The sequence below is a fragment of the Uloborus diversus genome, chromosome 3 (genome assembly GCF_026930045.1).
Source record: "Uloborus diversus isolate 005 chromosome 3, Udiv.v.3.1, whole genome shotgun sequence".
Classification (NCBI taxonomy): Eukaryota; Metazoa; Arthropoda; class Arachnida; order Araneae; family Uloboridae; genus Uloborus; species Uloborus diversus.
The window spans coordinates 197,291,237-197,314,912 of NC_072733.1; the positions used below are offsets into that span (position 1 = coordinate 197,291,237).

The following is a 23,676-nucleotide window of genomic DNA, read 5'->3' on the forward strand; positions in this document are numbered from 1 at the left end:
ATATACAACTTGAGAAAGTGTTGGAACTTGCCAGACTTGGAAAGATACAGAAATTAATAGAAGATTCGAGAAAATACGGGAAACAGTAGAAACGAAATTTTAGTAAAATTCATTTTGTCCTAGTCGGGATTTGAACCCGGGTCGCTCGTGTGGGAGGCGAGAATTCTACCACTGAGCCACCGTTATCCACGGATGAAAAGTGCGAACTTCGCTACAATATCATTTTAATCATTTAATAGGGAAATTGCATAAAATTTACTGTTTTTTGCCCATAACTTTTTTTCTAAAGAACAAATATGGTCAAACAAAGTAATGGGACCTAAGTTGAGCCATCCCCTATCCATTAAAAAAAGAATCATCAAAATCGGTTCACTAGGTGAGACGCTATGAGTGGACAAATAAAACAAAAAAAACATACATACGGTATGAATTGATAACCGCCTCCTTTTTGAAGTCGGTTAACAAAATAACATATATTTATATCCAATTTTTAAAAAGGAAGCCAACCATTTCAAGCCAGTGTTATTCGATGCAAGTATAATGCTCCATATACTGCATTATAATACTTGTAGATCTAGGTAAAACGGAAAGTAAAGAGAAAGATATGAATCCATTTCATTACTTTTATTTTTCAAGAATACCTATTCATAAGAATTTCTTAAGGTTGAGTGAGCTAGTGAGTAATTATCCTTTTGATAAAATTACGCTTAAATTGATGTTGATGCATTAAATCATTTATTAGACGATAAAAATTTTCGAATTGCATATTATTTGCGTTTCACTTTGAAAAGTTAAAATACTGGTGAAATTGCTGACATTTCTTGACTTTTATAACTCAACTTTAGTAGATAATTGTCATACTTAGCGTACGACATTTACTACAAATCTTTTGAAGCATTTCATTTTTTGTTGGATTCTCCTTTTACTTTGACAATAAGAAGTTTTCCAATATTCATGGTCGCTCGTTTCTGAACACAAATCCTAATAACAGACTGAAAGATTAAAGTGAATTAAATTTTATCTAAACCGCATCAAAATATCAAAAAGAAAGAAAAAAAACTCAATATAGAGGGAAATAAATCGCTATAAAGCACAAAGCAAATTGAAAAAAAAAAATGCAAAATTTGACAATGATGCCAATTTAGGAAAATATCTGCGATGAAACTTAATTTCTTGTTAGACATAAGCAGTAATGACATTTTTGTGAACTTAAAATAAATTATTAAAACTATCAACAGAGATTTTCTGTAAAAATGTCATGCGTTTAGCATTTTTTACATTTTACATGTGTGTTGGGAACAATACACATCATAACGTGCACGTGCATGTCCACAATATTTTTTTTTTAAGGGCACGATTTAGAAATTTTAGGACAGTAAGCCCGACACATCTGCAGGAGCCATCTTGAACAGTGCAATCGGCAAAACCCTGCTGCCAGAGGTACAACCACACTTTTCTGTTAATACGGATGCTACAGGTTAGGATACTCTGTGTAAACTACTTAAGCAACATGCTGGATAGCACAAAATGGCTGTTTTGATTTTAAAAGCCACATTGATATACGCTTAATGCATCGTTCTTGATTTTAAACACAATGACAAACAAATTAAAGTCTTAGTTTGGTATAATTTGTTTTATGTGGTCTGTAAATTATTGACCACATAGCCTTCAAATGCCAGGAACCACTACAGCTAGGGAGCCCCAATGCCGAACTTCCTGAGTCTAATGATAAATCAGGCTCTGGTTTAGTAACTGCGGTTTGGTAAGCATATAAAGTCACGCATTATGACGGTTCTTCCCAACATGGGGTACCTATGATTTTTTAATTCATACATCCGACATCTCCGGAGAATGTTGGACCTTGTTGTCTAGGAGTTGATTCTTAATGTTGTGACCAGAAATTTCATTCAAGAATATCATTTATAAAACTTATGTATGCTCTGAGAAACAAGCTATAGCTAAGGCAAAATTGAACAAAAGCTAAAAGCATACTTTTTTTTTGTATTAAAACATTGTGTAAATTCAATTACGTTTTCTCAAATTTCACAAATGATGTTGCTACAGTCATTAACAGTCACAGCTGATTTCAGTTTTAGAATGCCAATCAACCCTTTTGTTCTCATTTTTTCTGTAAGAGTATATGAAAAAGTGGAAACGTTCCCTGGTAGAATTGGGCCAAATAGAAACATCAATTTAGCAATGTTTTAAATGAATAATTAAATATCATTATCTAAAAATCTGAATTATTACCACGTTGTCTACCCTGAGTATCCAATATGCGTGAGTAGAATAGTAATTAAATTCTTTCCTTCCTTCTTTGGGTGAAATGTGATTTAACCTTAGATAAGTTTTGATTAATGTATCTGTGGAGCGGTCGAAGCGCTGTGGTATGTAAATAAAGAACCTTTACACGATCAAGTATTACTGCTATACGCATTGAACTTTACTGACTTTTTGCGACACACCTCTTGACCTTTTATGGAAGATTTCCGCATCAAATCATTTGCATCGAAAACAAATTAATCAATATAATTTTCAATTTCGCAGCGACAAAATTAATTTTTTTTTTCACTGAAACAATCTTTTTTTTTCTACTGAAAAAAAGTGGGATTTTATTATGCTACATTAAAACTATGAGTTGTTTGCTTTTATTTTTTTACTGAGGAACCTTTTGAAGCGATGCTTCTCTTGAAAGGTTGTGCGGCCAGGAGGAACTGAAATACGCACATATATATATATATATATATATATATATATATATATATATATATATATATATATATATAGATATATATATATATATATATATATATAGATATATATATATAGATATATATATATAGATATATATATATAGATACATATATATAGATACATATATATATATATATATATAGATACATATATATATATATATATATATATAGAGAGAGAGAGAGAGAGAGAGATTTTAAACAAACGAAAAATTAATATAGACGAGGCGCAAAACTGCAGCACTTAGAACTATATCAAATATTTAGGATTTAAAAATTGTGATAACTTGTAGGTATGCAAACGACAAATGAACAACATTATTAAAAATGAACAAAAACAAGAACAACAATATAAGCAATTGATCTGCTTCTTCGTCAGTGGGTGGGAGCAGCATACCCTAACGGAGCCTCGCAGGTTTCGGAACGCGTCGCGAGTCAGCAAGTAAACCATATAATATACATAATCAAACAACGTTTGCAAAAGATACAAAATTTCATTAATTCATTAGCGTATATTGCAAATTGCAGCTAATAAATGTTCGAAAGAACAGCTAGATATACATTTTTCTTAACAACCCCACCCACAGGTATGGGTGGGGACGTTCCGATTCAGCAAGTTGCCTTTAAACATTGATGCCATATTTACGTTAATTCCATTTTGTCCTTTTTATAAATTGTGGTTTTAAGAAAAATGTATATCTAGCTGTTCTTTGGAACATTTATTAGCTGCAATTTGCAATATACGCTAATGAATTAATGAAATTTTTTATCTTTTGCACACGTTGTTTGATTATGTATATTATATGGTTTACTTGCTGACTCGCGACGCGTTCCGAAACCTGTGAGGCTCCGTTAGGGTATGCTGCTCCCACGCACTGACGAGAAGCAGATCAATTGCTTATATTGTTGTTCTTGTTTTTGTTCATTTTTAATAATGTTGTTCATTTGTCGTTTGCATACCTACAAGTTATCACAATTTTTAAATCATATATATATATATATATATATATATATATATATATATATATATATATATATATATATATATATATATATATATATATATAAATAAATATATATATATATATATAATCGTTTAGCAATGTGCCTGTTCCGAAGCCTTCGTGGCGCAATCGGTCAGTGCTGTCGGCTGGGAGTCGATTGGTTGGTGGTTCAAGTCCACCAGGGAGAGTGATGTGTTTCTTAATTTTTGTAAATGGCGTAGAGTTTTTGTTTTAGGTGTCTTATCTACTTGAAAATATATCTACACACACATATTTTATATATATATATATATATATATATATATATATATATATATATATATATATATATATATATATATATACATACACTGAAATCAGCATATAGTACTTGGAACGTAGGCAAAAATATTTCACGAATGTACTTTAATTTTTTTGAAAAATGGCAGTCGTGGGACTGGCCGACAGAAGCTATGCTTATGTTATCATAAGCCTTTAATGTTGAAGTTGATGCAGTTGAATTGATAAATTTAACGGTATTAACTGAAACTGAAACCGGTTTATTGTTTCAATCTACCTTCAACATTATAAGCTTATGTTATTCAATAAAAGCTTAGATTTTGTCTGCCAGTCCCGTGACAACCATTTTTTTTCTTCTTATCACTGGAGTGCATGCATGACTTTTTGGGAAAACACTCATGCCTATGTGAGATATTGAGTTTCCCATTAAACAAAAATAAAACACGCTTAACAAACTGTAAAAATTTAGTTGCTTATTAGAAGATTATTTAAACTAAAATCAGTACAGCATGGCTCTGATAAGTTGACCTCCAATTGGTTGAGGCTCTGCAACAGCTATGAAAGGTAAAAGTATCATATAATAGAAGAATAATTTGTGTCATTCAAAACAGTAATCGTAATGAAATAATAAATTAGTATATTAGTTTATAACAAAACAACTTCAAACTAATTCCGCCCTAAACGTCAGGTAACTACAGTGCAGCTCTGGTTAGTTGAGCTGTGACCTTGACTATGTTTACCTGTTTAAGGGGAGTTTAGTGAAAAATAAACTTGTTATTGGCTCGGATTTTAGTTGGAATATTTTCGAAAAACTGCTAAGAAAGTTTCTCAACTCAACTTAGTGCCAATTACCCCTCCCTATTTTCCGAAACAGAGGTAAAAATTGTCAGAGTCGGAGCTCAACTTCTCAAAGCCTCACAATAAAACGTCTTTCTTCCAATATACTATAAATTAACAATCATGTTAGCTATATGGAGGTACAAATACACAGTTTTTTTTTTTTTTTTTTTTTCTGTTTTGAGATATTTGGCTCAGCGGGATTGGCCGGTAAACTTCATAACCCGATTTTCCCCTACAATCAAGTTATCATATTTGGACAGTTTTGACGAATTTCGTTTAGAGTGCTGGTACACTTATCAGTATTCAATGGTGTTACACGGTAAATGAATTTATTTTTTGAGGCTAGGTGGGTTAAACTTTGATGTATAATGGCTTTATGGGTAAGTTTAATTATTTTATGCGATTTTCAGGAACGGAAGTAACTTTGGGAACCTATATAAATTGAACAGCATTAGTTTGAATTTTTGTCACACTGTGGTACACAGTGTGACAAAACTGGGACGAATCGAATTTTTCCTATAATTCAAAAACAAAAAATTAAAATAGTATGCCATATATTAGTTAACTTGTATGGCAACACCGTGGAGACTAGTCACTGCCACATTTCATCTTATAGGGAAGTTGTAGTCCTCTATAGTTTTTGCTATAATTTGACTTTATATATGCTAAGTTTTACTTTTTTGAATTTGAGATATAAATTATTACTCAATAACCAATACGAATGTATTAATTTGAATCTGAAACTTTAATTGAATGCATCTAATGTTCCTAATTTCATTAATACATTTTGTGTAACTTTTGACTCTTGATTTAAAAATACTGCTTTGGGGGTACATTGGGACATGTAGATGGGAGTACAGTGGGACAGTGTCCTACTGTACCTCCAGCAATCCTCACTATAATGTAAACATTTTAGAAAAATGTGAAGCAAATAAATTTTAGAACAGCAAGATCTTAAACTAAATTAATAATGGATTGTACTGATTTTAATGAGGTTTTATTTAAACTGTAATAGTAATGACATTTACGTACATCTTAAGAATATACTTACTGGTTCATTTACCTACGAATACTATTATATTGTTACTAATGAATATTTCTTATGAATTGTAATCTGTTACATTATTCTGAGTCGTTGTATTTTCGAACATGAAATACTATGTGAAACTACCGAACTTTATGGTTTCCAGCGGTTAAAAAAGGAAACAAAGTACTATATTATCACTTTTTGAAGACTTCCGATGACTTTCTAGGTAAAAATGAAGTTTTGGTTACACTTCAAATTCTTTCATTTCCTTTTGCTTTTCGTTTAATGTTTTATTTAATATGACTTTTTTTTTCAATGCATCAAATTTTTTTTTTACAAGTAATTTTTCAACCCTCACATGTGCTTTATGATTTTAACTACTGTTTTTATTTTTGTTTAAAAGCTGCTTTTATATGTTTTGCGTACTATGTATATCTCACAAATGTACATACATACATATACTTAATAACAATAATATGCTGTCATAATATCTCTGTTCTTATGTACCTGTCTCTATGTCCCACTGCACTCAATGCAATGTTCCACTGTGCCTCCACTTGGGGGCAAAATAGGGCAACTTGAGAACCTTTCAATTTTTTTTTTTTAAAGAAATATAATGAGGAATCATTATGAAACAAATTACAATGATAGCTAAAGAGTGTAATGTTCTGCAATTAAAATTTCTTTGAAACTAAAAGTAAAGAAATTGCAAGAGAAAAATATAAATTGTCCCACTATGTAAACTCTTCCCAATTTGTTCACATTCATTTTCATTTAACTAATTCAGTTTGACTAAATAATTCATAAATTTAAGGAATTGCGAACACGCTCCAAACTAGGGACACTGTTCCAAGTTTAGGTACTAAGACAGAAAAACTGTCTGCGAAGAATATTGAGCACATATAAATGTAAGATTGTTTATATTACATTTTTTTTTCGAAGTAATTTATTTCAAAATGAATTTTACTTGTGCCTTAAAATATTTTCAATATGCTTGTAGGAAACGGATGGCTCGACCCAATGTGACTCCTCAAGAATCGAGCATTAGAAACGACGCATGGCTACCTCCACGTAATGTTTTTCTGGTAATGCTAACAGCCATGCATTTAATTTTATAAATTAGTTGTAACATATATTTGTTCAGGGCCTATTGATTAACATAAGAATCATCTATCCAATTTTGTAATTTCTGTATTCAAGAGTTGAGAAGGGTTATTGGGTCTAGATTAAAAACTTTAGTGAGCATTGAGAGAGAGCTACGACCTAAGATCGCGCAGCAATGTTTATGGTACTGCAGCAGCAGTTCCAGGGATTGGCGAGCGTTCACGAGCAGGAGGCGGAGCCCACTGTTTTTTTTTTTTTTTTTTTAATTGTGTACAGAAACAGTCATCATTGGATTAGTGTGCTGTCTTTCTTTAAAATACACTGCTTGACAATTGCTAAGGAACAACTACGTTTTCTGGAATAGTTAAGAATAGACAATGATTAAACACACAGAGCTAAGTATATAGTTAGTAGGAAGGATGTGCCTTTATTATAAGTACAAAATAGTACAGATATTACTGCATCAATGAAGTAAAAACTTGAAATTAAAAAAAAATCCTACTTAGATGATTTTCAAACAACAACAAAAAACTGATCTACGTCATAATGAGGGAGACATAAGTACTTTAGTATGACGTGTGATTACCATGGACACTAATACACATTTTGCATCTGTTTTCCATACTCCCCATTAAACTGTCAAGGAGTTCTTGGGGGATATTTTCCCACTCCTCTCTCAAGGCGGATTTGTGTTCTTGTACTGTTCTGGGAGGGATGGTTCTTTGCGCAACACGTCTGCCAAGACCCTCACAGGCATGTTCAATTGGATTTAAGTCGTTAGAGAACGCAGGCCACTTCATACGGAGAATGTTTTCACTTTGCAGTGCGTCTGATACTTTAATGCTCCTGTGTGTCAGTGCATTGCCGCCCATAAAGAGAAAGTCTGGACCTACAGCCCCCCTAAAATGACGAACATAATCCAGTATAACTTCTCTGCAATACCTTTGCGACGTTACGCTTCCTTATTCAAAAATGTGAAGCGCTGTTCCGCCATTGTGCATGATACCTGCCCGCACCATCACGCCTGGGCCGTACCAATCACGTTCACAAACAAATTTTTGTGCATAACGTGTTCCACGCTCTCTCCACAGTAGCTGGTGACCAGAATCACTTGTCACACTGAAACGAGATTCGTCAGAGAACATCACTCTAAACCAATTTTGATGATCCCAACCAGCATGTTCCTTACAGCAGCGTAATCTCTCTCGACAGTGGCGTGATTAAAGTGGGATGCAACGTACGGGCTTCCGTGCATACAATCCAACATTTTTTAATCGCCATGAAATAGTTCTTGCAGAAACATGCGCACCGGTAGCGGTTGTAAAATTTGCAGCTATCCCTCCAGGAGTGAATTTTCTGTTCCTTTTTGCCATGAGGGCTACATAGCGATCTTCTGAAGGTGTGGTGTTTCTACCACGACCCCCGCCATGCTTTTGCAAAGCATTTCCACCTTCAGCGGCCTTCTTTAATCGCGAGATGACACTTTTTGTTACACCCATTTTAGCAGCTACAGTGGTGACACTTTGACCTGCTTCCAGTTGTCCAACTGTTCGTCCACAATCGCAGGTTATCAAATGATGTCTTGCTGACATTTTACTCTTAAATATTTCAAGAACCAAACAGAATTTCAGAGAAAAAACTTTTTCAGCATCCAGCACTATTTTTGTTAAACACCAAACAGCGTGAATTTCCGTACAAATCTTGAGTTTGTATGCACTGTTTCTTATGCAGATAACAAGCCTTGATCTACCATGCCATCTGATCTTGAATTTATTTCCATTGGTCAGCTGTCTGAGGCATGAATTTGCATAAATCACTTGTTCCTTAGCAATTGTCAAGCAGTGTATTACTAAAATTTCCTGTAACATATATTTTAATAAGATTTCCCAGACGCCATAAAAAGCAAAATAATCAATGAAAGGAAACGAATATACTTGAATTATACTATTCGTAACATTAACTACAATTGGTGTGAGGCTTTTTAAGGAAGATATATATTTTAATCACGTTTTCATTGGTGCTTACGTCAGATTACTTGACAACAAGAAGTCAATGAGTTCCTAGAATTTTCGACCATTTATTCGTTGATAATAGAAAGTGTATAAAAAAGAAACTCAGAAGAGAAAGAAGACTGGGATGAGGCAAGGGATGAAGCCAACGTATCGAACTTGGTTTTCCAGTTGCGTTGCAAATACCTTTGCAATACTAAATATCATTTTTCATTTAACAATTATCTTAACATCTTGAAGTATTGGACAAGTCTGTGTTGTCTTGCCTTTTTTCTGTTTGATCTGACCTTCGAAACCTGCGTAATGACTAGTAGAGGCAATAAAAGGCGAAAAATAAGAAACCCTCAAGGATGTTGCTGCTCTTTCATTATACGCTTTTCAGGCTCTTTAGATTCATTTGCTTCAACATAAAGATGCATTTGACGAAACACAATGAGTTTTTTTTTTTTTTTTTTTCAGTCATATTTGAGTCTGTTAAACATGTCTTGATACAACTCCGCCAGAGGTATTTGTTTTGCATTTTTACTATAGAATTGTTTCTCAATGTTTTACAATGCTTTAAATAAGTTTAATTTCTGTTTTGACAAATGTCATGTCGGAAACTCAAGCATAACTTCTGCTTATGTAAATATTATCTGCTGTTGCACGGTCTATCTCGAAAATAGAAGTAGTTTCAAATGACGCATGTTAAACGTCAAGCTTAAATAAAAGAAAAAAATAATAGTATGACATTTCTCGTCAACGTGTAAGAAAGAACAATTTCATGATTCAAATTTTAAATTTAGACCTCTTTAGATTTTTTTTTCTTTTTTTTTTTCAAACATTCTGTAATTTTTATTAATAGGCTTAAACATTCCGCTTCACGGGTTTTCTAGCGAAAACTCACCCTACATGAATTTCCGAGGATAAAAAAAAACCTTCTTGTCAAATTTGGAAAAGAACCAACGTAAACAGTGGGATTTGTATAAGGAAAGCCCCATGTGAATTCCTGAGCATCAAAAGTTAATGTTTTCAAATTTGACAAAGATCAGGCACAAACTGTAGATTAATTACCAAAGAGCATGTACTTGATCCAAACTACTTTTTTTGCAGCATAAAAAATATTTCAGACACTTAAAATGCGAAATTTCAAAACGATAATCGTTCATCATATAGTTTTTTACTAGCATCATTTCCTCCAGAGATAAATTTATGAAAGTTTTATGGCTAATCATCAAAACTGCAATACTTAGCTTATAGCTTTGTCCTCCTGGAAGCGAAGGAGTTGAAGTGCTATCAGTTGCTGTTACATATTGATTTATTTCTTATTTTTTCCGAAATACTTTTTCATTCACCCTCTTTGTGTATTAATACAATGAATTTTAAAAATGTTTTTACAACTATAGAAATGATATAGAAAAATTCTCACTAGCTGTTCACGGACCACATAAAAGTTGCTCGCGGACCACAGGTTGAGAGAATCACTGATTGCAATAATGAACAACCTCTTTGTTCAATTTAGAATTACGTCTTAGTTATGCTGAGCAATAAAATTTTAAAATCTTTGGTCCAAAAATCGTTCATAAATCAATGAACCAGCATAATATTTGAAACTGTTCAAGTCTTCAGTTCAGAAGCACAGTGGCTTAGCGAAAGTGGTCCGCGCTTCTATGCCGCATACCAGAGCTAAGAATGGTCCGACACAGACGTTCATCAATTCTGTGATTCGATAAAATGAGTACCAAGCGTGCTAAAAAACAAAACACTGGGGGGGGGGGGGGGATTGCTGGAATGAATCAAGACCGTTCAGGGGTGTTTTTTAGATCTTGAAAATAAAATAGTTTTGGTGGCTAATACGTTATTGAAAACGTAGTGCATAGTAAGAAATGAAGTCATGCATGGATGAAAGAAAAAAAAAATATTGAGGGGTTTTTTTGAAGCTGTGCTTCTTATGGGACGTTGTGGCAACCGAAGTAAAGTGCAAAACAAAATCCATAAAATGGCATTCCATGGTTCGAGCGAGATGAACTCTCAAAATTTCTTAGCAGGCTCTGGCATGGAGCCTTCATAGCTCAGTGGCAGAACACTGGTCTTGTAAACTAGGGACCGTGAGCTCTATCCTCACTGGTGCGTAGGAGTTCCGTGAGTTCTTTTAGTGACAAATCAATTCGGTGAAAGTAGGCATACTTTTCAAGATGTTACTTACAATACAAATTAATAAGAACAGTTCGATTAAAAAAAAAAAAAACTGGCAGTCACGGGACTGACTCTCTGAAATTATGCTTTTACTAAGGGTTACTTAAGGCAAACTTAATTTGATTTGTTGCTTCAAGACATCTTTCAACATTATAAGCTTAAAATATTCAATAACCCTTAATAAAAGCATAGCTTCTGCCCGACAGTCCAGCGACTTCTATTTTATTATTTATCTGTTTATTTATTTATTTATTTATTTTGAACAAAACGAAAAATAAATTACTCGTGCTACTTAGGAAAAACGAACAAAAATGCAATTTTTGAACTGGAAATTCACTTTCATAGGAAGTACACCCTTGGCGGACAGTTAACTTGAGCACCTGTTAGATCTCGTGAATTTTTCAAGTATGTCTTCTATTTAGCCTAAAGGGATCGATAATTTCTCATGATTCCGATAACAGGTTTCTTCTGAAATAGTCTTCACTGACGCTCAAAACAAACCGATCAATTCTTTGTTTTCGTTACATTTGGTCTTTCCGAGCAACCACGATTGCTTATTGCTTTCACTTGACCGTAGCTGATGTTCCTTTAATTTTGTTTTTCTATGTTTGTATGCAAATCCCTTGGTTTATGGACCTCCGCGAACGCGTCCATCCTTCTGGGTAGTGGAGTAACGTCCATGTCCCCCGGAATCGACTTTATTTATATCCGCCCCTCGCAACATTACACAATCCTCCTCAAACAAAAACAGCATCCAGCATACAACATCAAGCATTCAGACCCTGGTATGCATTAGAATTTTGACATCTTGAGTTAAAGTTATGTTTTTCATAATCATGATTGCGATAGGAGACATTTGTAGAAATAACATACTCAAGGAGTAGGGTCCTATTGCATTTCACGATTGCACAAAATATAATTTTAATTCAAGACTTAAAAATTAGAATTAGTGCCAGTTTTCAATATTAAACCCTTTCAAACGGAATTATGAAATGCTTAACCAAAAATTGTTTTTATTTGGTAGACAGTGTACTACGGTAAAGAGTATTTCATAGACAAAATTTCAAGTTTGTAGATGAAAAAGAGTTATAATCTGTTAAATATTTCGGACACATATTTCTGAAATACATATTTCAGATTAAAAAAAACGATGAAACATCAAACAAACTTCATTGTAAAATGCTTCCGAAACAATATTAAATCATAATATAAGCATTTGAAATGATCAATAAATTATTATTTTTTTTTTAAATCAGACAAAAAACCTCGCATTTGCGATGAGAACCCACGGATGGAAAAGTGAGCAACTCTCAATCTCCCAACCCCTATCCGTTAGTGTTGTGAATCCCAAAGCGAAAAACTCTTGCACAGATAATAATAAGCAGATAATAACAGAAATCTTTCAATTCCTTCAGCCTTTTTCGATAGTGAATTTACTGGCATCATAAAAAGTTGCATTCAGTATTTTCTGCTGAAAATTGGAAATCGTGCAGCATTAAAAATCTCATTTTCTGATCCTTCAAATTGATGATGACAGATAGATATTATTGAAGTAAATACTGCTACAGTCCTACAGCGAACAAATGACACTTGTCATGTCAATCATTTGAGAAAACCAGTCCATTCCTTAAAATAGCAGGTAGAGAAGGAAAAAAGGAGGCGTGTCATATTTACGAGTTAGCAGCATTTTGGCGATATGAAAAAAAAACAAATGTTCTACTATATTTTCGTCATGTGATTATTTCGTAGACATGAGAGGTTTAAGTTGCAGCAATAACTGCATTGAGTTGGCGAAAAAGTTAAAATAACAAGCTTTGCATTTTTTATAGCAACCCTGTTCTTGCCAATTTTCAATTGAATTCAACTATAGGAATTGTTGTTATGCGTTGTTATCTCTGACCAATGGCAGCTGAAAGATGTAAACCCAAGACCCACCCACTTACGAATGCTGGGACCTGTCTGATGAAACATCTGCCTTGATCGCAAAAAATTAAAATGTTTTACCTCTTTGGCTAATTTTGTAAATTCCTAGATGACGCATTCAAGCTCTAAAACCAATTACGCATTGCAAATTCCGTTCCTCAACTTTTCTTTCCATATCGCCCCCTCACGAAAATGGACACTTCTGAAGCAAAGCGGAGCCAAGGGCCAACTTTTCGCAGTCAGACTTTATTAAGTTCGAAATATTCTGTTGTTAAACTACAAAAGCTGTTCCAGTGTCACCAAAAAAAATTACGAAATTTGCTAAATCAATGAGAGCAATGTTAAACTGACATTTCAAAAGCCGCTCAGCTGCGAGTATCTGCCTGATACATTTATGACGTAAACATTAATAAATAACTTCTGTTTTTTTTAAGAGTGATTAGTATTCAAAATTTTATAAAGCTGAAAACAAGACTCTAAATACATAGCTTTAATCCAAATTAGAGCTTCAAATTCTTTCTAGCTTCTAACTAGACTAACTTTCTAGCTAGACTAGCTTCAGAGCCTCAAAAACTACTATTAAGTTAATGCAATTAAATTAACAATTTACAAACATTGCACATTTTGTACAAAGTAAATATGATTGGAAAAAAAAATTATTTTAAAATTTCAACATTAAAAACTTTTATCCCTGAAAATGTATGTGGGGTATTTCACACGAATAGAACTTGGGGCGTCTGTCATTTTTGCGTGGGAGAGATTTCCTATAGCAACTGTCCAAAGTACCAGACAGAAAAAAGGGCCGAACAGTACTGAATTCGAATGATCTATTTCTTACCACAGGTTTTTAAGCTTAGATAAAAAATTCCATTTATATTAACTAGGGTCGGTATGCAAAACGGCTCTTGTATCAGAGTACAAAAAACTTGTTTACACACATGAAATGTTGTTGTCACTGTACAAATGTGAGCCTTTTATATAATTTAGTGCGCTTATTTCAAATACATCATCTATTTTTTTTTTTTTTTCAATCACATAAGTATTTTTGGCAGACTTTATATACACTGCTTGACAATTGCTAAGGAACAAGTGATTTATGCAAATTTGTACCTTAACTACCTGGCCAATGGAAATAAATTCAAGTTCAGATGACGTGGTAGACCAAGACTCGTGATCTGTATAAAAGACGGTGCATACACGCTCAAGATTCGTACGAAAATTCACGCTGCTTGGTTTTTAACAAAAATAGTACTGGATGTTAAAAAAGGTTTTTCTCTGAAATTCTGTTTGGTTCTTGAAATATTTAAGAGTAAAATGTCAGCAAGACATCATTTTAGTATCTACGATCGTGGACGAGTGGTTGAACGACTGGAAGCAGGTCAAAGTGTCACCACTGTGGCTGCTGCAATGGGTGTACCAAAAGGTGCCATCTCCCGATTAAAAACGGCCGTTGAATGTGGAAATGTTTTGCAAAAGCATGCCGGGGGTCGTGGTAGGAGCACCACATTTTCAGAGGATCGCTATATAGCCCTCGTGTCAAAAAGGAACAGAAATTTCACTCTTGGACAGATAGCTGCAATTCTAACAACCGCTACCAGTACGCATGTTTCTGCAAGAACCATCTCACGGCGAGTAAATAATGTCGGTTTGTATGCACGGAAGCCCGTACGTTGCATCCAAGTTCAACCACGCCATCGTCGAGAGAGATTACGCTGGTGTAAGGAACATGTTGGTGGGATCATCAAAATTGGTCTAGAGTGATGTTCTCTGACGAATCTCGTTTCAGTGTGACAAGTGATTCTGGTCACCAACTACTGTGGAGAGAGAGTGGAACATGTTATGCACAAAAATTTGTTTGCGAACGTGATCAGTACGGCCCAGGCGTCATGGTGTGGGCAGGCATCATGCACAATGGCAGAACACCGCTTCACATTTTTGAATAAGAAAGCGATACGTCGCTTGACCTGGGATAACCAATGAATACAAATAATTTTTTCTAACGAAAAGAAGTGGAGTTTGGATGGACCAAACGGACGGAAGTACTATTGGCATGATTTACGGAAAGAAAAAAGTATTCTACAAGCGCCAATTAGATGGAGGCTCTGTCAGAACCTTGAGAGTGCTTTGCTTACAATGGTGTGTGCTCAGTTGCGTTTGTTTCAGGTAAAATGAACTCACAAGCATATCAAAATGTCCTCCCAAGTCATCTTTTACCAAATGCTGAATTTATTGCTGCAGAAAATTGAAAATATCAGCAAAACAATGCAGCTATCCATCCGAGTAACAGTGCAAAAAATAGGCTCCAAGTAAACAATGTTGAAACTTTGAAATGACCAACTAAGTCTCCAGATCTTAACCCAATAGAGAAAAAATTGGGTGCCCTAGCAAGAAGAGTTTATGCAAGGGAGAGACATTTTACTTTATCAATAGAGCTGAAATCTACCATCGAAGATGAATGGTAAAAAATGCATCCCGAATTTAGTCAAAAACTAGTTTCATTCATGAAAACAAGAATATTTGAAGTAATTTGAAGGAGTGGCTCCCACACAAGCTTATAAATATTGGAATTTTTGTCCTCATATGCTTTTTTCTATGTTGGCCTTAAAGATTTTACTCAGGTTCAAATATTGATCTGTAACATTTTCTGATAATGGAACACTTACAATTAAATTTTTTTGTCTTTTTTACTTGTATTTAAGGTTAATAATTATATCACTCATATGACTTTTTGATCCTAAGATTAAGGTGTGTCCAATTTCTCCAAAAAGGGCACTGGACTTAAAGTTTTTACTCATACTGTATATAATTAACATTTTCTTCTCTTCTTCATTTCATTTGCTTCTTTTAACTTTTTTTTTTCTTTGGCAAAAAAATATTCAGTTTTCGTCATAATGACAATTTATGAAAACATATGTTGTTCCTTTCTCTTAAAGATAGCACTATTTATTTGGTAAGGCCTACGAAAGTATAAATTTTCAATTTATGAAAAATTGTTACGTGATGGAATTGACTATTTTTCTTGAAATCAGCGTCCAAAAATCTATCAGAATCAGCTATTGGTTGGCAAACTTTTTTTTTTTGGTTTCAGGCCTAGTTAAACTCGCCGAGCCATTAAATCCGTTTCGAAATAACACCAACTGGAGCCTCTCTACCCGTAGAGCAACGCGTCATGTGAAACGAAATTTTAGCCTTAGGGCTTACTGAATCCAAATTTTGGACTACGCTAAAAAGCGTTGAAAATGTAAACATAACAGCAGTTACAAATATGCCTCCAAATTTAATTTCCTACGCAGCAAATGCAGGACTTTTTAAGGCTGAAAATATCACTAATTCATAGTTTAGCATCTTATTAAAAAGTGGCTTTCCTTCCTTAATTTATACATGCTTATAACAAGTCTTGAAACTATTTCTTTCATATGCACCGAAAGATAAAATATTTGTTATAAAATATTGATTCAGGCATACATTGTGCAGTTAATACTCTTTATCTTGAATAAATTTGATGATACAAAGAAAGAAGTATGAATGAAAACTGCAGTTGTAAAGCAATATATTGCAATTTTCTAAATAGTTAATGCATAATAATTTGGTAATAATATTTTACAATAAAATATTTTAAGTTTCAGCTAATAAAATGTACAGAAAACTAGGGCGACCAATAATCAAACAGGAAGTTCTTGTTTGATTAATTGATGAGTGATTCAATTTCAGAAAATAAAAGAGTAAAAATTAATACAGCAGAAAGTATCTATTTATCTACACTGCTAAAACTGCGGGTTGCATACGACACCTTTTAAGACCAGTCGTTGTAGCTCCAGCGTTTTCATTTGGCTTTCCTATGGCACCCAAGAGTGTCACCCTCACTCAAGGATAGTACCAAAGGATCCATAGAGAGCCTCCAATGAGTTTCCAAGCTCAACAAAAAACACATTCAGAAAAAAATAAGAGTACTATAGTACCTATGGCCTCCCTTTATAAAAAAAAAAAAGTCACGTACTAGAAGAGAAATAGGAACTAATCGGAAGAGAGAAGTAACATATTGCAGGCTAGATGAGTTATTGCATACACATTAGTAAAAAGGAGGAAAAAATAACCCAAGAGACAAATGCACCGAGCAAAAACCCAGGTAGAGAAATAAGAGAGATATCCAAAAAAATCATCAGCCAACAGCAAGTGTACGTTTGGGATAAGATTGATGAGATTGAGTCTAACTTCGTTATGTTTACTACAGAAGTGGAGACGATGAGTAACTATCTGGCATCATACATGGTGAATCATATGGGTGAGGATTCCTTTTTCATGCGGAAAAATTGATCTTTAGTGAGAAGACAGTCTGTAAGGAGAGTCTGTTAAGTAGAATTTCTAGAGTTATGCTCCCTCCTGCTACATTGAACCTTGTTTGAATTAAAAATATGATTTTTGTTTAAAGTTATTACAGTATTTTCTGCTCTTTTCCAGCTGCTTTCATTTTCATTTTTTATTTCTTTTTTTTTACACTATACAGAGAATGCCATTGACGTGAAGGAGAAATTTTTGTTATCCTCAGCTCAATGGAATTCTCTTTAGTTTGATGGTAAATGCTAAGAGTTGTATTGATTTTCACTGCTTCTTTTGTGAAAATGTCGGCTTGTTCATTCAATTGAATTTCTGTGTGGTTTGTAAAACTAAGATATGATTACTGTTATCAGGGGCGCCGACTTCGGGGTGTTGTGGTGCTCGAACCCCCCCCCCCCTCCCCCCCCAAAAAAAAGAAAAGTAGGGACGCTGAGAGCTCCCACTTAACGTAAGCAGAAGTAAAAAGGGAAAAAAGAAAGAAGAATGTTCTGTTTTCCCACTTAACGTAAAGCAGAAGTAAAGAGGGAAAAAAGAAAGGATAATGTTTTGTTTTTGCTTCTTAACTTCTTAAATAATGGAAGAGACATTTTTGCATCAAACGAAAGAGAGTGATATAAAACTTTAGTTTCAGGTTCGACAATAGTTAAAATCAAAATAGTTGAAAACTGTTCTGCAAAACTATGTAGAGTTAATATCGTTCTTCCAGAATTGAAAAATCTGATAGTGACGTCCGTGTCAAAGGATTTTGTAAGTTTCTAACCTCTTTTGACTTTATATTTATAATAATTCGTTTTACTCAAATTTTGGAACTAATTGAATTTTTTTTTTTTTTTTTTTTTTTTTTTGTATTTTTCTTCAAAATTCCTCCTTGCAACTGCGTATAAAGCTATTGCCAATACTAAGAGCGTCCAGGAGGTTTTTTAAATTTTCTCGAACCAATGCAGTTGTATGCTCTTGTATGAAACAAACAAAAGAGCTTGATCGTAGATCAGACTCTTCCAAATTTCAAAGAAAGACAGAGATGAATCCTCAGCTTAATTATTATAGAAAAATGTATATTAAAATTTTATGCATTTTTATTAACTCTTTTGACCATCACAGTTTTCTGCGAGTCTCTGCTTCTTTCTAAAACTAAAAACACCGCAGTATTCCACAAGAATGATTTTGGCGCAAAAAGATTGATTTACAATTAAATATGATGCTAGATATTTGCGAGTCAAAAAACTTGATCGTTCAAACTACGGTAGTATCAGTATTATTTTTGAATATCATCCATCTTTTTAACGTCATCCAATGTATACCAGAGGTAAGTTAAAGAGATGAAAAAGAAATATACTTCACTGTTCCCGTTTCTAAATGTACAACAGTTCATTTTCCCTTTTGAAATGATTGAAAACTTACCTAAGCACCATTATCACATATAAAAAATTGAATTGCGATGCAATGATTCATATCCATAAACAAGAATCAAAAGAGAAACTAGACTTCCAAGCTGTGGTAAATATTGTCATCTCGTGATCAACTATTTGTGTAATTTTTTTTAATGAGTGAGAATTAAAGAAATTATACGTAACACGTAATAAATCAAAGGTATTAAACGTAATGCTGAAGATATATTACGCTTAATACCTTTGATTTATTACGTGTCTTGAGTCTTAAACTTTCTCTTATAGTTTTGAAACATCAAGGAAAATTTGCGACAGTTCATATGATATTTTATTTATTCACTTATATTTTCATTTAGCTTTAGTCAGAGAACAAATTAGACTATAACTTATAATCTTTACTAATATCGTCGCCTCATAGCAACAGTAAGATGTTTTAGTGTTATTTCTGGGATTTGATATCTTACTGTTGCTCTGAGGCGATATGTTCTCCATTAAAAACAAGTTTCAATGTTAGCGTTGGTTTTTTTCTTTGTACTCATTCTTTATATCTCTGATAACAACTTATGCATTAAACTCCCGATTACCCGCTTCAGTAAATTTTGTTCATGCTGATGCCATATAGTAAAATTCATTAGATTAACCGATAAATTTTTCAATACACAATTCAGCATTTAGGAATAATAATATTAATAATACCCTTACTATAGTTTAAAAAACCATAATTTCTCCTTAGTTCTCACCCCCTCCACCTCCTCCTTTCCCTCAGAAAATGTTGGTATATTTCAGAAACGTATCGGTAAAATTGAAGTATTCCACATTTTAAAACTGTAAAAATGAACAATTCTTGATGCTGCTTTCGAAAAGACATTTTTCTAACAATTAAAAACTGTTTTGGTTTGCCTCTTGAACTTCAAGTATTGTAATGCGTTGTATATCAATGAGCAGAATAAAGTAACTCTTGGAAATGCTATCTCTTGGGAAAGCTATCTCGACAATTCCTGACACTATTACTTAATGTTGTTTTTTATAGCATAAAAGTTACACTGCAAGAATCTATAGTTTCATTAAAAACTGTTTTGTTAACTAAACAAGGAATTTTTTTAACACGCTTTTATTAGCTTCACTTGTATGTTTGTGAGTAACTCTCCTTTGGACTAAGAGCTAGTGGCTTATTACTGTTAGTACATTCCACCACTTTATGAGCGTTCGTGGCCGAGCGGTCTAAGGCGCGGGTCTTCGCTGACGTCCACCTCCGGGAATCATTGGGCGTGCGTTCTAATCCCGACTACACCGAAATTAAATTTATAATCTTGTAACTCAATTTTCGCCCACTTTTTGTGATCGGATTCTTTTAAAATTTGGAATGCAACCTCAGACCCGATGACGATGCAATATTCTATAATCAAATTAATTTATTAACTATAAGTTATTAGTTTATTCTAATCAACACGCTTTTATTAGCTTAACTTGTATGTTTGTGGGTCCAACTTTTCTTTGGACAAATAGCCAGTGGCTTATTAGAATTACTTACAACGTACAAATCAGAGCTACAGAGTGCAACAATGTTTGCACATGAATTTACCAGAAAGCATTCAAAATGTCTGATGGAAATACTGCAATAGAATACTAAGATACATTTCATTATAAAAAATATTAGTTTAAAAAGCTAAAAAAACACGCTTTTGTAGCAAAATGAACTAAAAGTAAAAAATAAAATAATAGTTTAAAAAACTAAAAAAACACGCTTTAGTAGCAAAATAAACTAAAAAGTTAAAAATAATCTTTGGATGACAAGTATATAAAGTAATTGAGCAAACACTTAATTTTACTGTAATAGAAAAAAAAAGCGTGGGGGGCTTCTTATCAGTTGTCTTAAATTTCTTCTACTTGTTATCCATGCAAAAATGTAAATAGGCAGCTCCCCACGCTTTTTTTCTACTACAGTAAAATTAAGTGTTTGGTCAATTACTTTAAATACTTGTCATCCAAAGATTATTTTTAACTTTTTAGTTCATTTTGCTACTAAAGCGTGTTTTTTTAGTTTTTTATTTTATTTTATTTTATTTTTATTTTTTTGTTCTTTTCGTGGATCCACAAAGTTTTAATCCCGAAGCGTAAGCGAAAAGTTGTTGAAAAAAAACATATGGTAGTCCTATTATATGTCCCCCCCCCCCATCATTTTCTTTTTTCACTGGCTACTACAGAAGTTCTGATTCATTGTATCTGCAGAAATGCATGACCTGAAGCTAAACTAAAACACGAATTGTTATTACGTAATTGAATAACACCTAAAATTTTTCTTGATTAGTTAAAGAGCAAATTCAAAGGACCGTTCCAGGTTTTTTTATCCACGTTAATCAGGCTTTCATCTTGAAAAGTTTAGTAGCATTTAATGCTATTAAATGGTACTCTGAATCTCTGAGCCCTTTATTAGGACTGAAAAGTAAATTTATTTTAAAAAAATAGTTTTTTTTTTCTAACTAAAAGGAAAGAATAAAAAAGGAGATTTACGGTTTCTATTACAGTTGCGTTTTAAATAACTGTTTGCAAATAGCCCGAATGAAAACGTTTTCCGCTCGACTTGATTTCATTGCAAGATTTTGTTTCATAAAATGTCCCCAAAACGAGCAGTAGCAATAAGCGAAAAATAAAATCAAATGCAGGATACACTAAAGTGAAACCGGTTTAAGAGAATCGGTAATAACAGGTCCTTGACGTTAGCTTCTCAGGTATATAGCAGCTATCTCATTTGGTCACAGCATCAATTTGATTTCAAGAATCCTCCGAACTCTTCCGTTTATTTTTCTCCTCTGAAAAATGTAAGTAATTTTCTTCGAATTCCCGTTCTTCTGCGTATCTTAGTGATTATTTTTGTTCCTTTAATGTATATGCATACATCTGTAGTTCGTTTCCTCAAATTGTTGTTAATAAATTTTCATAATAGATGTATATAAATATTGTTTTTTCAATACATGTATATAAATAATTTATTTAAATATATATAGATACTTTTATATATTATTGTTAATTTATTTATTTAATTTTCCAAATTAGTTTGAACTTTTTAATTAAAAAAATGTTTGTTAAATTAATTGTTTATTTTAGCTGATATTTAACACTGAAATTTTTTTATTGGTTAAAACATTTTAAAAAATCATTTATCCACTGAAAAATTCACATCAAGCGATAATTTCTTTACGCATTGAATGAGATTTCATACTTTTTTTTTTAATTTAAACTTTTAAAATTACTTCAAAATTAAACCGGGCCGACAGAAAATATGAATTATAAATTTACTGTATGATTTGAAACGTAAGAACCGCATTTAATACAGTATGCATCATTGTTTCCTGCGCATATGGAGATTGTTATTAGAATAACGTTTGTATCTTGACTTATAAAGCAAAAAGGGAAACGAAGAATCGGTGAATGAATACTTTTGAAAACAAGTATAAAGGTTTGGGGGAAAGAAGTGTTTTGTATCATTACATTGTCATTAAATAAAAAATAAGCATCATTAAATGAACCAAAGTTCAAAGAAAACTGTTTTGGGACATTGATTTATAAAATTATTTCAACCATATATGTTTAAAGTACAAAAGAGAAGGTATTTCCTCTGGAATAAAATAAGATTAGCTCATTAACAGTGTGTGTGTGTGTGTGTTTTTTTTTTTTTTTTTTTTTTTGTTGTCTCATTAAACTGCCTAAAATTTAAAATCATGTTTTATTCTGCTCAAAAAAAGGGGAATATTTGATTATTTTGTGCTTTTAATGTTATTTGCGAAAAGACTTTTCCTACACGCAGTGAAGATGTCAATAAAGGGAACACCAGAGTTGTAGAGACCATAATAGAATTAAAAGTACCCCTAGTTTCTCTCCCGAAGAAGACCAGAGAAGAAAGTGTTTTCTCAAAACGGAAATGAGATAAGCTCCTAAACAGCTCAGATGTTTCTTGGGCGTATTGAAATGTCTAAAAAGTTTAAGCTTAAAGTCTCCCCTATTATACGTGGAAATTAAACTTTCGAGCCAGAGAAAGGCAATTTTTCGCAAAAAGTCTCATAAAAACAATTCAAAACTTAATACAGTTATTATCATACATTTTTTAACAGTGTATTAAACAAAAATGAAATTCCATCTTTTAAAATTCATGTTTTATCAAAACCGTGTAGTATTAAATTCTAGCTTTGTACCGTGCAATATTGAAAGCGTGTTACAATAATCGCAACTTTGGTACCGTGTAATATCGAAACCGTGTTGTACAAGTACCGTGTTATACGAAGGAGGCTTGTAATTCAATTGTGAAATGTTTTTCCCACTATGTAAAATCACATTAAATCTAATAAACGGTATTAATGTCATTTTTCACAGTAAAAGTTCATCATACAAATGCTATAAAAATCACTTTCTCGCATTTCCTTTTGTTTAATCTAAATTCCATTCCGACAAAAAAGAAAATTTAAAAAATAAAAAAAAAAATTCGGATAGCGACAAAAAAAAATGTAGTCAAGGTTTCATAGCTATTTGATTGGTTTTTTATTAATTTTACAGCATTTTGAAATGTTTAGAATTGTGAGATTGTTTATTGATATTTGCTTTACCTGTAACGTACTGTTTAGCCGCTTCATAATTCTTTTTTTTCTGCCATAATTTTACAATCTATTCATATTTTTTATTTTATATCATCCCATATTTTAATTACATATTTTCAAATCGTGTTTATGGTCAAATGACCTAAGACTGAAAATCTTATTTGGGATTATGTTGTGAATTTTGCGCTGGTAAAAACTTGAACTACTAAGAAGCTGATTACAATTATGAATTTTGCGATGCGAATTGAAC

At 32.9% G+C, this 23,676-nt stretch overlaps 1 protein-coding gene across 2 annotated transcripts in view; it reads left to right on the forward strand.

Moving 5' to 3' along the window:
- LOC129218507 (putative defense protein 3) overlaps positions 1 to 23,676 on the forward strand; it is an 84,158-nt gene that overhangs the window by 29,505 nt on the left and 30,977 nt on the right. The window contains exon 1 of one of the 2 annotated variants that reach the window (XM_054852795.1): positions 21,533 to 21,656. The exons of the other annotated variant lie outside the window; for it this stretch is intronic. Coding sequence (XP_054708770.1) covers positions 21,655 to 21,656 — 2 coding nt within the window. The 5' untranslated portion in view covers positions 21,533 to 21,654. Of the gene's footprint in view, positions 1 to 21,532; positions 21,657 to 23,676 lie in introns of those variants that run through there. 2 annotated transcript variants of the gene reach the window in all.